The sequence below is a fragment of the Pleurodeles waltl genome, chromosome 10, assembly GCF_031143425.1.
Source record: "Pleurodeles waltl isolate 20211129_DDA chromosome 10, aPleWal1.hap1.20221129, whole genome shotgun sequence".
NCBI classification, from domain to species: Eukaryota; Metazoa; Chordata; class Amphibia; order Caudata; family Salamandridae; genus Pleurodeles; species Pleurodeles waltl.
This window is the reverse complement of record NC_090449.1, coordinates 149,205,311-149,226,268: the sequence shown is the minus strand read 5'-3', so window position 1 is coordinate 149,226,268 and position 20,958 is coordinate 149,205,311. Positions and strand designations below refer to the sequence as shown.

Sequence of the window (20,958 nt, the reverse complement as noted above, 5' to 3'; positions counted from 1 at the left end):
TCAACGTCGAATATGATCAGTTGTGAAATCACCCCCAGGAACAAGAGCACTTTTGCACCTTCGACCTTGTCCAAGACCCAGCCTTTTTACACTTCCTTCAAAGTGCTGTGAGACAAGTCTAGCCTGGAGTCTAGCCACCAGAGCGAGACAGTCATAGTAGACGTCTGTTAGCAAGATTTGTCGGTTGCATTGTGTGCAAGGTTTAAACCCTTTTGTTATTGGTGGGGCAATGCCCTTGCAAATTGAAAGAAGTTGAGGGAAAGAAAACTGTTAGACTGACGGATTTCAAAGAAGTTCTGGATCCACATCAGACGGCACAGAAAGAAAAGAACAGACATCAGCGTGCGGAAGAGACATAGATATAGTAGCCCTGACGTCAAATCTTAAGCAGGATGGACTCAATGTGGAGCTGCATGACAGTTCCCAACAACCTGCGAGGGAATTGCTACCAAAACTCTCCAGATCCAGTCTGGCACCTAGGGTCATTCACAAGGTGAGGAATCTGTGTTTGGAAGCCTTAGAAAACTCTTTACAGTCCTGTTTCTCATGTGCATTAAAGTGGCTTTTTTCTCTACAAAACATCTGTGACTGAATGAAACTCTTATGGAGGAGAAAGAAGATTGGCAGTCATCTTAGTGTTTTTCCAGATTGGAAACAACCCTAACACCACTCTGCGAGGCACCCTCATCGCAAGCCGCCAGGCCCCGTCCCCCATTCTGTGACACCACTGCTGACATCACCCCCACCCACTTGCTCGCTTCCAAGGACTACATACACCTCGGGGACCTCAACTTCCACCTGGAGAACGCCAATGACAACTCCACTACGCTGTTTAAAAACCTTGCCAACCTCTAACTCAAGCAACTCATCACCTCGCCCACCCCACTCCACCAGACACACACTCGACCCATCTTCACCGCCAGCAACCACATCTCCATTAGCCACATCACCGAACTCCAATGGACCGACCACCACTGTACCCACTTGACCTTCAGCAAATCGCCCGACCGACACCCCGCTCACCTACCACCCCGCAGGAACTGGGACAAGATCACCAAGGAACAGCTACTTACCAGCCTCAACAATTCACACCCCCCAGACAATCTCGACACTAACACAGCTTCCCAGGACCTCATCAACTGGATCTCAGACTCCACCAACAGCTTAGCCCCCATCAATAAACCCTCCAACAGACGCTCGTCTTAGAAAGCAAACTAGTTCACCCCAGCTCTCAAGGAGTCCAAACAAAACTGCAGACGCCTCGAAAGGAAATGGCACACCGACAAGACCCCCACCAACCACGAAGCCTTCAAAAAAGCCTTAAACACAGACCACCAATCATCAGAACCACTAAGAGAAACACCTTCCAGGAATGCATCAACAACAAGGCACACAACAGCAAAGAACTCTTCACGATCATCAGCGAAATGACCAGCCCCAGAGCGAACTCCACGGATATCCTCCCATCACAAGAACTCTGCAACAACCTCTCCACATACTTCCACCGCAAGATAGCAGACACCTACAGCAGTTTTCAAACCCAGGACCATCCCACGCCCAAAACCGTCAAAGCCTCCACTGAAGCTCCACCAAACCCCTACCACCTACAAGTAGGATCATCACACCCAAGCTCCAGCACATCATCAACTGCTCCTTCGAAACACTGAAATCAAGCCCTTACTGAAGAAACCAACCGCAGACCCAGACGACCTCAAGAACTTTCGGCCCATCTCTCTACTCCTCTTCCCAGCCAAAGTCGTTGAAAAGGCTGTCAACAGACAACTCACCAAACACACTGAACTCTACAACATCCTTGGCCCCTCTCAGTCTGGCTTCCAGAGCAAACACAGCACCGAGAACGCCCTCCTCACTGCCACAGACGACATTTGCACCCTCCTAGACCGGTGTGAGACCGCAGCTCTAATCCTCCTCGACCTGTCCAACCGCACTCTACGGACTCGTCTCCATGACGCCAGCACCCGAGACAAGGCACTAGAATGGATCACCTCCTTCCTCTCTGACAGAACCCAAAAAGTCCAACTCCACCCCTTCTACTCAGAGGCCACCAAGATCATCTGCGGCGTCCTACAAGGCTCCTCTCTGAACCCCACTCTCTTCAACCTCTACATGGCCCCCCTGGTTACCATCGCCAGACACCACACACTCAACATCATCTCATACGCCTGGTCAGTGCACTGCTCTGCCTCCCGTGGCTCCACCTGGTAAGTAGAGCCCTCATCCCTCGCTCCTCTGAACTCCTGACCCCTGTGAGGAGTTCGAGGCCCTCCTCCACCCACAGGCTTCTGCCTTCACCTCATCCCTGGTGTCTAGTGAGAGAGCCCTACTTTCCTACTAGGCTGCCCTCTGCCTCTCTCCTTTTTTTCTGCTTTGCCCTCTGTTCTGCTTTCATTTCTGTGTCCGTCCCTTTTTGTGCTACTTTTGCTCTCTGCCTCTCTCCTCCTATTTTCTGCCTTGCTCTCCATTCTGCTTTCACTTCTGTGTCTGTCCCTTTTTGCGCTCCTTTTGCTTCGCTTTCACTCTTCTCCATTTTTCTCTCACTCTGCTCTCTCTCACTTTGCTCTCTCCCCTGCTGCTGCTGCCTCTGCAGCCCGCCCCCTCCTCTCTCTCTCGCTGCACCCCCGCCGCTGCTGCCCCAAAGGCCCGCCTCCTTTTTCGCACCGTCTTTGCCCCCGTCTCCCAGCTGTCCTCTCCTCCCCCCACCTCCCTACTCAATGACAGGCGTTGAGCAGCTGTGCAGTGGGTGTGCCACTGGTGCGCCAAAGGCAAGCCCGTCTGTGCCTGGACCGCCCCGAAGCCCCTGGCTCTCGTACCCCCCCCCCCCCACCGCCACCACGCACGTCTTCACTACGACACCGCCACCCTCAATACCGGCCATTCTCCCGCCTGCCTTCAAGCCTCCCCGCAGACCACCCATGGACCCTTCTCCTGTCGGAACTGCACCTTCACCAGCCTCCACGCCAACGAACCACCCACCCACCCAGGCAGGCAGGATGCAACCATCAACAACAAAAGGCAACTCATAACTTGAAATAAATGCACATTCTAAACAAATAGGAAAAAACTTTTGAGTGCTCATACACTGACACACATCGTTGCCTTGATATGTACTTCCGGGTTTACAATAGTAGACCCGTTTTAATAATGAACAAACAATTCAGTGGGGCACATCAACAATCAATGTCTAAACTATTATATTATCAAAATGAGATGACATGAGAGAATCTAGTATGATCAAACTAAATTGCTAATTGATAAATCTTCCTTTCTTGAAAAAAATAACTAACCAAAGAGAAAAACCATGTACTCATATAAAACTAACCAAACAGAAATGTCCATGCAAATAGAGAATTTTAATACAAAAGAATATATCATATTATACACATAGACATATAAACATATATACACAACATGTAGAAAAAGAATGAAAAGCCATCAGCCTACACATAAACATATAAACATATATACACAAAATGTAGAAAAAGAATGAAAAGCCATCAGCCGACACGTGTTTCGTCCTGACTGGACTTCAAGGCTTTATTTGCTTCTATGTCCGTATACTCATATACCATTTATCATCCTCTGTTTTAATCATAATCAGTCACTTCCTTGCTGTCTTCAAAATGAATCTAAATTACAGGAACCGTAAACCTCATGTATTGAGGAACCAACTATATGCCTCTCTCTCTGTTCTTAAATCTCGTCCCTGTTCTATTTCCCGATGTATCTCGGCGAGAGCATCGAGGGCCTCTGTACCTCGTCTCACTCTCCCCGACTTTTCCAAAGGAAGTGTACAGGATGCAACCATCTCAGATTTATCCTCCTCAACACCCGCTCCGTCCACAAGCATGCAGTAGAGCTATGGAATCTACTCGACTCAGCCTCCCCAGACGTTGCCTTCCTGACCGAGACCGGGATGACCCCCCCTCCTCAGCACCTGACATCGCCATATCCATCCTGGATGGCTACAAGATCACCCGCAGGGACCGCTCCAACAAACCAGGAGGAGGCATCGCCATCATCCACAAGAACACCCTCAGGATCATGACCAGCATCAAAGACACCCTCAGCACCGCCGAACACCTGCAGTTCCTGATCCACACTGATCCAAACACCACCCTCCGAGGGACCCTCGTTTACAGGAGCCCCAGCCCCCGACTTCTCCTTCAAGAAACCCACAACACACCACCACCCACAACGGATCCGCCACCGCAGATGGAACAAGGTCACCGAAGACGAACTTATCACAACCCTCTCCTGGAACCCACCGATAGACACTACCAACACGGACGCAGCTGCCCGCAACTTCAGGCAATGGATCGACACTGGTGCCAATACTCTCGCCCCGATTAGGAATCCCTCCAACAGACGGACCGACAGAATGGCCTTCTGGTTTACTGCCAACCTCCACGAATCTAAGCAATCCTGCCACAGACTTGAAAGAAAGTGGCGCCAACATCAGACTCTGGACAACCACACAGCCTTCAAAAACGCCATTTGCAGACACCACCAACTCATCCGAACCGCCAAGAGAACTGCCTTCAAAGACCCAAATCAACAACAACGCACACAGCCACAAGGAGCTCTTCAACATAGTGAAGGAACTCTTCAACCCCAGCTCCAACGCCAACGACATCCCACCATCTCAAGACCTCTGTGACTCCCTAGCCTCCTACTTCCACTGCAAGATTGCAGACATCCACAACAGCTTCAGCACCCAGAACGCCCCCCCTGCCCCCACCCCCAGCCTCCCCCTACCCAGCAACCGCACCCACAGATTCACCTCCATCCAACCTCCTGCTCTCCTGGACCCCCGTCAATGACAACAACACCATTGAAATCTTGAACACCAGCCACTTCGGCTCTCCATCTGACCCCTGCCCTCACCACATCCTACACAAAGCAAGCTCCGTCATCGCACCCCAACTACGGAAGATCATCAACAGTTCCTTCCAGTCCGCCACTTTCCCGGAGAGCTGGACACACGCCAAGATCAACGCCCTCCTCAAACAAATTCATGGCGGACCCAAAGGACCTCAGGAACTTCCGGCCTATCTCCCTGCTCCCCTTCCCGGCAAAAGTCATTGAGAAGGCTGTCAACAGACAACCAACCCACTTCCTCATGGAGAACTGCACCATGGACTATTCCCAATCCGGATTCCGCAGCAACCACAGTACCGAAACTGCCCTCACCGCCGCCACCGACTACATCAAAACCATACTGGACAACGGCCCTCGTCCTCCTGGACCTCTCGGCCGCGTTCGACACTGTCTGCCACCACACCCTACTCTCACGCCTCAGCAATGCAGGAATCCGCGACAGAGCCCTGGACTGGGTCACCTCCTTTCTTACCAGCAGAACCCAGAGAGTCCGCCTCCCCCCTTCTGCTCGGAGGCCACCAAAATCATCTGCGGCGTACCCCAGGGTTCGTCCCTCAGCCCGACCCTCTTCATCGTCTACATGGCCTCGCTAACACCGCCCGATCCTTCAACCTCAACATCCTCTCAAGCCCTCCTTAACGCCAGACCAGAATACCTCAACCAAAGACTCCACTTCTACACACCCACCAGGCACCTCTGCTTCGCCAACCTCGCCGCTGTCCCACGCATCAGGAAGGCCACAGCCGGAGGAAGGTCCTTCTCCCACCACGCCACCAAGACCTGGAACTCCCTCCCTTATCCACATCAGAAGATCTCCCACCCATTCACAATTCAGAAAGGACCTCAAAATTAGGCTCTTCACCTGATCCCCTCTGACCTTCACTTACTGCTCAACCCCCTTCCCCCTGCAAAAGCAGCCTTGAAACCCTAATGGGTGATTAGCCACGCTTTACAAGCACTTGATTGATTGATTTTTATTTTCTATGAATGATGTTCAATTTCTCAGGTAGATTTTAAGTTTCTGGGTTTGGACATTACAGAGAGATTCTCTACCTCTTTAAGGACAAATGTATAATGTTAGTCAAACAAAGGGTCAGCATAGCACTTTGAAAAGCTTCTAAGTCTTAGTCTTATGGCACTGCTCACCACCAGAGGGACAAGAAATGAATGGATGCAAAAAAACATTAGGGGTCATTCAAGTCCTGCGCAGCAGTATAAGTGTTAAGTAGAAGTTGAAAGAAGAGGTAGCAGCTTTAAAGCAACACCGCTAGGTAGAGGAAAATTATAAGAAAAGGTCCTGTAAAATCACCTTATTTTTAGAAGACCTGGACTGTGCCAATCCTCCGGAAGGCCGACAAATCATTGGGCAAAGTAATTGGGAAACTGGTTTATTTTTGTGTTGGGTGAGTCTCTAAGATGTTCACAGTCTCTAACTGCCCTTTAGCCTCATAGGCTCACCGTTACCAGTTGTGCCTAAGTGCATGTAAGGGTGACTGGAGCTAGGTTATTTGGAACACTCCTGAGTATCTTGGAAGAAACTAGGAGCTAGGTTATTTGGAATACTCCTTAGAATCTTGGAAGCCACCTGGGCAGATTACAAATGTTATTACTGTGTTGTGTCACTATGAAACTGGGTCAATGTCTGAGGTAACCATTGAGGTTTTAGAATTAAAATGAATATGGTAGGGAAGTGCAATTTAAAGTCAAAATTAGTCACCAGTGTCAGGCATTCTGTATCGTTTCTCTCAGCTGGCCTACATCATCTTGCTTTTCAGGGGGCTCACAAATAGGGTGGACATCCCTCCCTGTGTTATCTGTTTCAGTCCTGGGCTTTTATGTGATAAATATATATTCTAGTTGTTATAATTTTGGCTTGCTTTAATTTAACTAAACAGACTTACACCATTTCTGATGCACAGGACTTAGAAATAGTGATGACAGAGTATGTTGATGTAAGCTTTCCTCACATAAAACAAGTTAGAGCATATGGAGCAGTGTAAGATTCCTTTAGAAACAGAGCAATTCTTTGAAATGTGCTCAGCTCACTTGAGTTATTAGCAGATTATCTTACAACTATTCATTAAAGTCAATATAAGATGCACAGTGAAAATCCTCTGCCTGTATACTGTTAGCAGGTCACTGTAAGGTTATTATTTCCGGCTCACTGTAACTGGCTCTTTTCCTGAAGACAGAATGAAAAGTTTTTATTTCTCTGGTGCATTCACTGTAACTGTGGCTGCAAGTCAAAAGGTCCTTGCAGAGATCAGTCTTGGATGGAAAACGTGAAAAGCAGCATTAACTTCCGTATGCTTATGTAAAGTAAAGCTCCAGTCACCTCTGCTTCCTTCATAAGCCTTCATTAGTGATAGGGATATAGAAGTTATTGGTTCAGGGACAAAATTAAACACATGGACAGGTTGCTGAGAGAGATGCTGAGGAGTTGAATTCTGACTGCTGATCTATCACAACACAAGGGATCCATAGAAACTATGCATTACACAGCATAATTTGAGATCTACTTAAACGATACAGCCATATATGTTAAACGACTGGAAAATATAGTTACTTTAGGGAGGGGTTATAATAAAAGGTGAAAGGTGTGTGATGAATACGATCTTATCTAACATTGTCCTAGCATATCATCTTCAGACTTGTTTATAAAAAATATAAGTCTGAAACAATACTACAGACAAATACTACAAAATACATAATCATATGATCTTCACCGGGTGATAGGAGAATCTTTGACTGCACTGTTGGACTCCTAAAATTCCCCATCTAACATGAGCATAACTCACATGAAGGGGATAAGATACACCTTATCAGATCTCCTTTTCTCCGAAAATAGTGTATTTCCTTTGGGGCTCAGTGGAATCTAACGGGTGTGACCCAATTATATCAGGGTGAACATGACAAGGTCATTGTCTGTAAGTCTATTATTTCCTCATTAGCGTAAGCCCATACTTTCCATATAATGTAATCATGGCTAAATCACTACATGTGACTAATTTCGAGACTACTGTAAGTAATCACATCAACACTGCCAGATTTCTAGCCAGCTTGTCCCTTTTCCTGCAACACTTTCCTACCATTTTCAAGTAGATGAGAGATGGTAGTTTTATCAGGGCCATTTTAATTTGAGGCCTGAGAAGGGTGGGACAGCTACAGCTGCTCGCAGCATTGGTAAATTGGCTTCAACCAAAGTGCTGCTATTGGACACTCCAGTTTCCCAACGCCACAAAGCTCGCTACGTACATAGCCAGACTAAGAACTGAAATCTGTCCTGGAAAACTTTATTATACCTGTCCTCATATTTTATTAAAGACGAGAATTGCTTCTGGCATATTTTTAAATAAATGTGGCAAAACTGTATTTTGCAACAAAGTGTTTCACTATTCTTTGTTGATATGTTTTCAACATTATCTAAAATATGAATACAACACTGTACTGGTGTTGAACCTGAAAATGTTGGTTCAGTTTTGTTTTCCATTTACAATGGGCCACAACTACAGCATCCTTTTTAGGATATCTTGGGTCCTCTAATGCACCTCTGCTCACTCTTCATCCACGTTGTACATCCAGACTCATTCTCCCAAACCTTATCTTCAACCCTTTTTCCCTATAGTGTCTCATTATCTCACTCCTACTTATCTCCTACTCCATTCTCCTCCACCTTCCACTCCATCAGCACTAATATCCTCCTCTGTTCCCCAGGAATAGGTAGGCCAAATAGAAGAATGACTGTGAATTGTAATGGAAGTAGACATTGGGAAAGTGCATGAATTTCTAGTTCCGGCCAGTGCAGATTAACTCTGTAATCAACGTACTACTAATAACGAGGTTATTAGACAAAGTGGAACCCTCTCTGCACAAATCCCTTGTTCTTCCCTACATTACTCCATACTCACTAAAGTTCTGGCAATACTACGGTTTGTGCATTTTGATGGATTGTGTCCAGTATCTGTTGCAAATATGACTTTCTAAGGCTTAGGGCTAGTAGTGTTCAACTGGCAGGGATGCCAAATGTTCAGTCTCCTTAAGAGTGACATTTCCATGTTTCCAACGTGCTACTGAGAGACATGTCTCCAGTTTCGTGTGCAACACTACGAGTAACAATCCCAGGACCATGCTCCAAGCAGAGAAATTTCCCCTGTAGTAGTCAGAAATGTCTTAAGTATTTTAATCAGTGCCTCAAAGGAGAGGCCTTGCATTAACAGAAGCTTGTTACCAAATCGCAATTTGGGTTTTGCGATTCGGTATTAGGAATGGGCGTTTTCAGGGCATCCCTTCCTAATAGCGACTTGCAGTGGGATGTAAGAACGTTTTGGGACCGAAATGCATTGCAGAACATTTGTAGGTTAGCACCAATTTCCAATTGGTAGTAAGTAACCCTTTCACAAATAGGAACTGGTCCCCTTCACCTTTGTGAATGTGGGCAACAATTTTTTTTTTTTTAAAGAAGACAGTGGTCCCACGGAAAAATGAACAGAAAGCATTTCAGTTTTCTCTTAGAAATGCACCCTGTTTTCCTCTAAGGAAAATGGGATGTAAGACTGTTTTGCGACCAAAATGTGGTTGTAAAACATTTGCAGGTTAGCACCAATTTGTATTAACCCATTCACAAATGGGAGATGGTCCCCAAGGTACCCTTTCACCTTTGTGAATGTGGGTGATAACATTTTTTAAGAGCAGGCAGTGCTAGACACCAATGGCAAAATACCTATGCTGGCAAATTGTATGCAATTATTACCTTAATATACACCAGTGGAAAAATACTGGCACACTAGAAGTAGTTCTCCACATATGGCCAAACTTGGCAAAATGCTGGTGGTGGCATATTGTAGGTAATTCTGGGCATATGGGTAGCACAGATGACAATATGCTGGTCCTAGCACAGCAGTGGCTATTACTAACATTAAAAATCGGGCACACCTGCTATGTTCAATGGAATTCGCTGCAAGTATTACACCACAACACTTTCAAATATCACCAGCCGCCACTTTGAAGGTAAAGGAACTCCAATAACTACAAATAACTACAAACACAATGGATACTGAAAATGGCACTGGTGATGCATAGCAGGTGCTGTCCATTCTGTGAGGTGTGGTATAGGAGAGTGGCTAAGTAGTTATAGTTGTGAGGCCTTTTGCTTGCACGGAGGCCAATGCAATCATTGCTACACCAGTACTTGTCTGCTGAGGCTGGATTATATGACCTCAGGTCGCCAACATGACGACAGGTGCCTCCTCGCAAATGCAGGAGTGGGCACATTGAATCAAATGCACCTTCAACAGATGCCTTGGCCAAAGCAGGAAAGAGAACCTGGGCACACAGTAATTGGAAGCAGCCCATCATTCAAGACCTGGTTCTCATGCCAAATGATTTTTGCATGTGTTGATTTTCACCTACATTATTTTGTGAACATTCGGAAAAGTGAAGCTCTAATTTTAGGCTGCGTCTCTGAATATAGCCACAAAAAAGCTTGTTTACAGTACATAACTGTCATGAATAGCAGTACTTTCCCTCCTGTTGTGCTTTTCTGTTGCACTAGGAAGCACTGCAACTGACTTCCAAAACCCACGTCCTGATTTAAATTATTCAATAGCAGCGAGGAAGAAAAAAGTGTCACAAATCAAAGGGCGGTAAAGCAAAAGAAAAAACAAAAGTTTAACAAGCTTAGCACAAGAAGTACCCCACCACGATCCAGCCACATATTGCCAAGTGAGACCTACAGTGCACACCCGTCTTCCCTAGGCACGTTATTTGCCGTAATGTAGTGGCAGACTTGGAAAAACTTTACTCCGGGAATGCATAAATTCGGGGTCAAGATGTGGAAACGAAATAGGGGTGGAGTCACCATGGCCGAGTCATGAAAAGCAGTCCACCAGTCAACTTAAACATTTTTTTTTTAAACTGTCACAAAGAATTTGGCAACGAGGAGAAACATGACAGTAACCTGTTCTGGCTTAACTGGCATGCTAAGGCTGCATTTTAAAACACCTTATGGTGTTAAGGCACGACAGCTTTGTGTGCAGTAAATCTCAGGGAATAATCATAATAATGGTAAGATTACTCTGATGGTTAATGCACTAGCTGGAGTGATCTTTATTTTGTCTAGTCACAGTTTGATTCATAAAGTAACAGGTTTAGTGTTTCCTCTGCAAAGCACATCATAATGTGCGGATGGCAGATTACTATGCTACACAGTTAGGTAAGTGAAATACTGTTTTTGACATAGAGATCATTTAATTACTTGCACTTCATAAACTGCAATCCTAATATAGCACAGTGAGCTATGAACTGGCATCAAGGATGTGTATGCAAACAGCAAGAATATGGGTTTATAACATTTTTACTTTTTTCTCAATCTGTTATTATATGGCTGCTAAAAGGATTTCATTTGGTAGTCAAAGACAACCCCCAATCGCTGTGTTAGGTTTTAAATCCTGACTGTTTCTCCCAGCTATGCAATCTTAATATATAATCGCTACCAGCAACGATGATGTGTAACTCCTACCCCTGAAACCCGTATTGTCTTATGTAATATCCTGTACATTGATTTACATACTTTAATTATTGTCAATGTAAAATAGGTGTATGTGATGTAAAGACCTCCGACACCTATGCTGGGATGAGTAGCGTTTTAAAAATGTTAAATAAAAGAATGTGCGTGTTTTAAATTTTTTATTTATGTAACTACTCATATGTACTGATGTCACCGGGTATTCTTACAGTGCATGAATACCTCTTACATATAGGTGTTGCACAAAGCCAAAAACCTGCCTCCAAACCGTGGTTCTTCTTAAGCACTTGTGAAGTGATAACAAGCTGTGTGCCTTTATTGCATTGGCATCTAGGTGTTAGGCTGCAGGTGGCTGTCAGCCAGTATAATACTCTAACAAAAGCAGGGCTGAAAGCCCTTTAAATTCTGGCTTTGTTTTGGGCCCAGCTGGAAAAGAAAATAAAGAAATCCCTCTCAAAGCCTGCAGTTTGCAGCTCCGACCACAAGAAGGCAACGTGCATGCATTGCGGAATTATGTCCCGTAGGTGGCAGATTACTCCGGGACAAATTCTGCATATTTCATGAGGGCCAGTAGGATCCCCAACCTGGCTCAATAATAGCTGCGGATCAAGGATTCGGCTGGTTCCCCCTTCATTCCAGCATTGCTGTAGTGTGACGCGACTCTCCATGGGCCTGAGGCAAACTTCATATTACAGTCAAGCTAGTCTTAATTTAGGTGCCTGGTATCACAGTAGCACATAAGGAATGCTTTACACCTACATGTGATTTCAAATATGTGCTCTCAGCGAGGCTGAACCCCTCTATGATCAGCATTATATCAACAGATGACAGAGTGCTCTCTATTGAATCAATGTGGGATAAGACAAACTGTATACCTTTAGGAAAACCGGCGGGTCTCACAGGGCAGCACCTCCAGCATGTGCTGCACTTGTTCAGCACATTGCATATTAGAAAGCTGATTTCATCATGCCACCTAAGTGACACAAACCCCAGAGATGGGCCCAAGCAGAGGGGGTGACAGGTTATTCATTTTACTTTCTCTGCCCATAGACACTAATGATTCCTTCTTGCTTTGTTGTGGTAAATAACGTCTTTGGCAGGTTTCCCAATAGCGTTAATATTTCCCTTGGCAAATATTATTGCATTTGCATCTGAAAGGCTATCTTGGCTCTCACATGCACTGGGCTTTTTAACCAGGGAGTGCCAACAAACAGATAAGTAGGAGCGAAGTTATATTTTGCATTTCACAAGCCTGCAAAGTGGCACTAAGACATATTGTGTCATCCGCCATCCCTAGCTTTTCAGCCAACCTAATGTTGAATTGTGCACATGTGTATTCTGCTTTCAGCAGTATCATTATCGGCTCACAACCCCACATGCAGAGTTCTGTTAGCTAAAAGGCCAATATTGGCTGGAGATCTTACACATGATGTGGAGCCACTCTTCAGCTGCGTATTAAAGTATTTTTAAAGTTGCCTACTCTATGCAGGTAAACACTGTCAAATTTGAATCCAGTTCAGCTATACGCATCTAGCCTGGCAACTACACCAAGCTGAAAACAAACTGTCTCCTGGGATCACTACGCCTGGCATTAGTGACAGGCTGTGCTTAATTTGTGCCAGTATTTGCAGGTGGAGCTCACCAGTACTCCTTTTTGGGGCTATGCACTTATATTTCCTTAGCACACTTTGACCTGTGATAAGAGAGAGAAAAATACAAAAAGGGGAAAAAGGAGTAAGAGCAAGACGCAGAAAATAGTGATAAAGGTAGAAAGCAGGGATGAAAAAGAACCATCCACAGAGGGCAGGGATTGTCTGTTGGTGGATTAATGAGGTATCGGGTAGAATCAAGACTACGCAGCCTTAGTTTTCAGCTCCTGAACTTCGATAGCACCAGCAGCGAGCCGAACCTAACTCTGAGCTCCAACACTTACTCTTTTACAGTTTAAGCATTGGTGACAGGAATAACTGTACCACCATACATATGTCTTCCTCTGAAATATTTGGAACGCTGTGCTGAGCATTTTGTTTTACCTTACACTGGGTTTCATCTTGCACCTGTGTGTACAATATTTTAAAATTCAAAGCTTTAGATGCCCACCTCCAATTCATAGGCATCTTTCCCTTGTGTTAGAGGCGATCCAGCAGCCTCTCCACTTCCATCCCCAGTCAGTAGCATGCGCAATCGTGTGAACTCCGCAGCCAGGCGGTTATTTAACTCCTGCCGGAAAAAAAGATAGCACACAGTGAAAGTCTGAAAACAGGTGATCAACAATAAAAACTATGGTTCAAGTAACAATAAATTAATTCTAGTGTGATTTAATTGCGAAAGATACAAGGCTAAGTCCCCTTTAAGTTGAAAGCAAAAAGCGCACAAGCTGACATATCAGGCATTCATTTCAACACTATATCAAGTAATAAAAACAGCAACTTCAGTATCAATATTATACTTGCTATTTGCCAATTTGTATCCTGAATATTATGACATTTATTTTCATTTATTTTTTTAGAGCAAAGATTTGTAGCCATTTTGAAGAGTAAGAAAATAGCTGACTGCTGTTTTCTAATACTCCAATTTTTTTTCTTCAATTTGGTAGCTATTCGAGGTATAATATTTTTCAACACTAATATATTTGTTGCATTCAAAATTAATGAAAACCTTCTAAAATGTGCGTCTTATAATTGGAACTTTTTGTCAAGGCAGTATATATCGTAACTAATAGAATCAAATGGAGCTTCACCCTTCTTTAACATGGGTTTTTTCCTTATAATAAAATGCTTTGAGTATCTCACACTCCCAGCTAGAGGATCTCAGCACTTAATAACAAAAGTTGGTTTTATCTTCTTACATTTTTAGGGATAATTTTTATGTTTGGACCTAATTCAATAATCCCTTAAGGCTCTGGTGCTTTTTCAACATTTTTACGTAATTCCACAATCGTAAAGGCTTGTGGGATGTCTTGTCAGGTGGAGACGACTGGAGAATTTGTACACAGCATACAAACATGAATTAGAGAGGTGGATGCTTATGCTGACCAGATTTTTCAGTTCCACATCGAGGGGAGTGATCTTTTACGTTCTTTTTCTGCAATCAGAAATTTGTGTTTCCTTTAATGAACGTGTGTTTCTTCTAGTGTTCTTGCTATCTTATTTTCAGTCCCTCTGCACAGTTTCGGCCTCAAATGTATGTTCCAGATGAGCTTAACCAAGAGTTATTATGCATTCCTCTACAGTGTCCAGAAGTTGATTCATTCAGCCTGTGCCTACAGTGTCTGAAAACTTGATAACGTACTCTCTCCATCTTTATTAAGTTACTAAGAACAGACTGATTTGCTGCCTGATACCATGAGCTCGCAGAGGAAGAAGGATTTTCTCTTTTACTTTTGATTCATGATTTAATACTTACCTCTTAATTTGATCTGCCTCTCGCTATCCACACATTTCCTTTTGGGCTTTTATAATCTCAAAATGTTTCAGTATCTCTTTTACTGCCGCCATATCTTGTCTATGTTTTTATACTGGCTTATGCCTCTATTTATTGTGTCCTGCTTACCTGTCTCTTCCTCAACCCGCTTCAGTTCTCATTTCCAGGTCTCAGTCTTGCATCGTCTGGCTTCTCTTTCTACTTCCCATCAAAGTTTCTCACTCTTTCTTGCCTAGCCTGTTGCCTTCTTAGTAATTTCTCTCATTAGTTTAGGACAGCTTGGGGACTGCTTCTTTCCCTTATTTGCCTCAAGTGCATGCAGTGTTTTTGTCTGCAAATTCACTGTTCAATTATCTTTTGAGGTCGAGCGTAAGCATTCGACCGCATCCATATTTTTAGTATACTTCTTATGTCTTAAAGCGTTTTCATTTGTTGGTTGCATTGTCCTTTAAAAATTCTTGCTCGCTAGTGGTCAGTCCTTCCTTTTTCTCCCCTCCTTTTTGTGTTTCAGAGCAGTGACCAACTACTGTATTATTGCACTTTGGTTTCTTTATCTGTTGCTGTGGCAGACTATTTTTGTTACTTCTTTGGTGCTCCCCTTTCACTGTGGGTGTTTTAGGCGTGCAGCTGCCTGCTTTTTATTGCAACATTCCATTCCTCCTATCTCCTCCCGTGTCGCTGACATTTGTTTTGGCTTTATTCCAGTGCTGTCCTCGTTCAGCTCTGGCTCCTAAAATAATCTTATTTTCCAAAAGAAACACCCGGTCGTTTAGCAGACCACTCACGAAAGTCACAAAACGGCCTTTCTGGTAGAATGTAGTTAAGCCTAATACTACTGACCTCTCAAACTGTACCCACGGAACGGGTTGACAATGGTAGAGCATACTGAACAATAAAAATAACACTGTATGAAAACCGCAGATGGCACAGCAAATTAGATAAATAGTTGAATAAGTGTGAATATATACTGTACAACATGCTATATCACTGTGTTACCAATTTACCAACTGATACTTAATGTTGTAAACAATCCACATCACGCTATGTCAAAACGAAACTAGTATCAAAACATGAAGCAATGTAATGATAAAATGTCAATAAACAGATTTATGGAAGAATGTAGTTAAGCCTAGAAGCAATGATGTGAAACATGCTAAGCCTCGCATCACATCTAGAGCCTCTCTCCCCAGGGCCCTTCCCTGCCAGAACTTAGGACATCGCACAAAGGGCATTGCTTATCTCCTTTAGTGGGGCCATAAATCTTCTCAGGCTGCTCTGCTCGTTGAAATGCGAGGCAAGAATGCTTGCAAGACTTTTTTTTATCTTATTTTTAACTGAATGAAGACTTTTTCAGACTTATTTTCCAATTTCTGTTCAGACTTTTATACAACTCGACGGAGTGCAATCATCTTCTAGTCTCTCCTCAAGGGCTTGTGATTTCTGATGTCAATATCCGCCAGTGACCATCAAAACATGTCCAGTTCTGAATTTACATTGTCAATAGCTCTATCTCAAGAAAATGCAAGACCTATTGCATTGCAAATGCTTGTTTAATCGCACTGCCCAGTTCTGTTAATTGTTAGACTGCAAGTTCTTTTAATCCTTTCTCCGATTCCTAGTTATTTCCCATACAGCTAACAATGCAATAATTACTTCTTAAATCCTTTCTCATATCAATCTCATTCTGTTTTCTTTCAATTACAGAGCTGAAGATAAAAAGAGAGTATAAATATATTGTTTGTTATTATTCTGGTACACTCTCCAAGATGGACTTTGATTATATGGCGGTGCAACAGCTATTCTTAATCATCACTGACCTTGTTCCTGACTACTTGTGGAATGTTGTGTCCTCCAGCCATCAAGTGCTGGTTATGCGCCTACCTTTTCCTTGCCGTTCTGCTGGTTTTCATCCTTGCGCCACAAACACCACCTCATACAGCCTTCTTTTCAGACCCTTTTGAAGGGCCCTCCACCCTGTTTAACAGTCCCAAGCAATGGCACTTGTCACTACTGTGTGGTTCCTTCACTTTGAACAGTCAGCTACAGATGGGTATTACAGCCCACTGGTGTCTTACGATGCATTCAATAACTTGGGCTGGTTGACGGCCTCTTTTCGTATGGCTACTCAAGCGACAGCAATGTGCAACTGCTGTATTTGATTATAGTAAGTGGCCCACAATTACATATATTCCTCCATTAAAACTGTCTGGCGCTTGTCTGACTGAGGCCTCTCTTTACCCTCTGTCGAGCCTACTGTACATATAATAATGCAATATAATATTTTCACTACACAGCATAAGTGTCCACTTCTTTGCTGCCAGTGATGAGATATACCGTATGCCTTTCAGTTGCAGTCCATTAAACCTGGGCCTTTTCTAAGGTGGACATGACGTGGTGTAAAAGTAGCATGTTTAAGAAGGTTCTAAATTTCAAAATGTGTATAGTACGTCTGACATGAAATGTATTTTACCCACGTAGACTATACACTATGTTCCAACTCCAGATTACTATTAGGAAAATGTTTAAGAAATCAACACTAAAACAGCTGTAAATGCCCCAATCTCAGCTGCTATATCGCACAGTACTATCCATCACTTTAATACGTTTTATTTCATTACTTTCAGGAATTATTTATACATTTGATGTTTTCAACATGAATGCATAAGTGACAAAATATCACACATTTTCATTCAAATACTAGTGAGCTGGCTATGGTCACTGGTGGGCGATTGGGGGCTTAGAGATGAGAAATTGGCAATTGGTTGCTTGTACAAGTGTTGTGTTCAACATGTGATTAGAGAACAAGTTACTTACCTTCAGTAACACTTTCTCTGGTAGAGACTATCTAGCGACAGATTACCTGCTTTAGAATAATCCACAGGTGTCAGACTGGACACTGATATTTCAGAGCTGACCCCTGCACGCTGGTAGGTGGCGTTTTTTGGGTGCGTGTAGGTGGAGTCGTCTGAACCCGTAAGCGACAAGCATGATTCATATCTAGGCGCCATCGAAGCACACTGATGTCCGTTTCTTTTTGTGATTTTCCATGCCAGAAGGATGGAGCCATGAATGGTTACCCTACTGACTCATTTTGCAGAGGGGGGGGAGGATAGGCGTATCGATAAGGAATCTGCAGCTTGACAGAGGGCATCATTACGAGTCTCGCGATCTACTGAAAGCCAGACTGGCGGTGGCATTCGGACCGCCTCCAATGCGGCGGTCCAAGCGCCACATTATGACCGAGGCGGTCGTGCCGCAGTCGGACTACCAGGATTAGTTGTCCCAGCGGTCTGGCAGTTGTGGTAGTTCTAATCCGGCAGGGCACTGGGAATTACGACTGTTCTCTGCCAACGATTTCATGGCGGTAACACCGCCATGAAAAGGCAGATGGAGAACGGGTGCAGGGGGCCCCTGCACTTGGCATGGGCAGTGCAAGGGTCCCCCTGGCCAGCACTGTTGCAATGTTCACTGTGTGCTTTACAGACCATGAACATTGCGAGGGTGCTGGTGCACCCTGCATCCTGCATCCTACAGCATTGCAGCTGGCTGGATTACGAGCCAGAGGCAATGCTGTAAGATGTTTCCTGCTAGGCCGGCGGGCAGAAACTCATGTTTTTACCGGCCAACCTAGTGGGAAACTCTTAATGGGTCCGCCGGTTGCCACCATCCGGCCCAGAGTCTCTACCAGATAAGGCTTTACCAAAGTTAAATACCTCACTTATTTGATTGAGACTTTCAGACGCAGATTCCTCACCTCAGAATAGATACCCAAGCAAAAAGTCCTGTAGGACCAAAAGGGCATAGTGCTCGTCACAACGGAATTGGCCATCTAGACAGTAATGCTTCATGAACGTGTGTAACAACACCCACACTCCTGCCTGACAGGTATCCCCTGGACAGGGACACCACAACCTAATGCACTAGTCGCAGCCTTGGCTCTGGTGGAATGAGCATGCAAACCCTCAGGGTTTATTTCTGCACTGCTTTCCCTTTCATTACCCCCAACCACCCTACAAGGAATTGTCCCCTCTTCCCCAAAACTTGTGTGTGTAAGGAAATGCCTCCTTGGCATGGTTACCCCCCTGACTTTTTGCCTTTGCTGATTCTAAGTTATGATTTGAAAGTGTGCTGGGACCCTGCTAACCAGGCCCCAGCACCAGTGTTCTTTCCCTAAACTGTACTTTTGTCTCCACAATTGGCACAACCCTGGCACTCAGGTAAGTCCCTTGTAACTGGTACCCCTGGTACCAAGGGCCCTGATGCCCAGGGAAGGTGTCTAAGGGCTGCAGCATGTCTTATGCCACCCTAGGGACCCCTCACTCAGCACATGCACACTGCCTCTCAGCTTGTGTGTGCTGGTGGGGAGAAAATGACTAAGTCGACATGGCACTCCCCTCAGAGTGCCATGCCAACCTCACACTGCCTTTGGCATAGGTAGGTCACCCCTCTAGCAGCCCTAAGGCAGGGTGCACTATACCACAGGTGAGGGCATATGTGCATGAGCACTAGGCCCCTACAGTGCCTAAGCAAAATCTTAGACATTATAAGTGCAGGGTAGCCATAAGAGTATATGGTCTGGGAGTTTGTCAAACACAAACTCCACAGTACCATAATGACTACACTGAAAACTGGGAAGTTTGGTGTCAAACTTCTCAGCACAATAAATGCACACTGATGCCAGTGTACAATTTATTGTAAAATACACCCAGAGGGCATCATAGAGATGGCCCCTTAAAACATACCCGACTTCCAGTGTAGGCTGACCAGTTTCTGCCAGCCTGCCACACACCAGACATGTTGCTGGCCACATGGGGAGAGTGCCTTTGTCACTCTGTGGCCAGGAACAAAGCCTGTACTGGGTGGAGGTGCTTCTCACCTCCCCCTGCAGGAACTGTAACACCTGGCGGTGAGCCTCAAAGGCTCACCCCTTTTGTTGCAGTGCCCCAGGGCAACCCAGCTAGTGGAGATGCCCGCCCCTCCGGCCACTGCCCCCACTTTTGGCAGCAAGGCTGGAGGAGATAATGAGAAAAACAAGGAGGAGGAGTGACCCACCAGTCAGGACAGCCCCTAAGGTGTCCTGAGCTGAGGTGACCCCTGCCTTGAGAAATCCTTAGGGATGTGCCCCCCCGCCCCACAGGGAGGAGGCACAAAGAGGGTGTAGCCACCCTCAAGGACAGTAGCCATTGGCTACTGCCCTCCCAGACCTAAACACACCCCTAAAATCAGTATTTAGGGGCTCCCCAGAACCTAGATTCCTGCAACCTTAACAAGAAGGACGACTGCTGACCTGAAGCCCTGCAGAGAAGACGGAGACGACAACTGCTTTGGCCCCAGCCTTACCGGCCTATCTCCCAACTTCGAAGAAAACTGCAACAGCGACGCATCCAACAGGGACCAGTGACCTCTGAAGCCTCAGAGGACTGCTCTGCACCCAAGGACCAAGAAACTCCTGGGAACAGCGGCTCTGTTCAAAATCCTGCAACTTCTTTGCAACAAAGAAGCAACTTTAAAGACTTCACGTTTCCCGCCGGAAGTGTGAGACTTTCCACTCTGCACCCCATCGCCCCTGGCTCCACCTGCGGAAAACCAACACCTCAGGGAGGACTCCCCAGCGACTGCAAGCCAGTGAGTAACCAGAGACGACCCCCATGAGCCCCCAAAGCGACGCCTGCAGAGGAAATCCAGAGGCTTCCCCTGACCGCGACTGCCTGTAACAAGGCTCCCGACGCCTGGAACCAACACTGCACCCGCAGCCCCGAGGACCTGAAGGAACCGAACTCAGGTGCAAGAGCGACCCCCAGGCGAACCTCTGCCTAGCCCAGGTGGTGGCTGCCCCAAGGAGCCCCCCCCCCTGTGCCTGCCTGCATCGTTGAAGAGACCCCCAGGTCTCCCCATTACTTCCTATCTAAAACCCAACGCCTGTCTGCACACTGCACCCGGCCGCCCCTGTGCCGCTGAGGGTGTACTTTCTGTGCCTGCTTGTCGCCCCCTCCCCCCCCCCCCCCGGTGCCCTACAAAACCCCCCTGGTCTGCCCCCGAGGACGTGGGTACTTACCTGCTGGCAGACTTGAACCGGGGCACCCCTGTTCTCTATTGAAGCCTATGTGTTTTGG

General features: G+C 45.5%; 1 protein-coding gene across 6 annotated transcripts in view; it reads right to left on the bottom strand.

The window, feature by feature from the left end:
• MPRIP (myosin phosphatase Rho interacting protein) overlaps positions 1-20,958 on the bottom strand; it is a 754,399-nt gene that overhangs the window by 135,511 nt on the left and 597,930 nt on the right. For all 6 annotated transcript variants that reach the window (XM_069210054.1, XM_069210057.1, XM_069210056.1 and 3 more), the window contains one exon: positions 13,523-13,642. In XM_069210054.1, the coding sequence (XP_069066155.1) occupies positions 13,523-13,642 (120 nt within the window). The remainder of the gene's footprint in view (positions 1-13,522; positions 13,643-20,958) is intronic.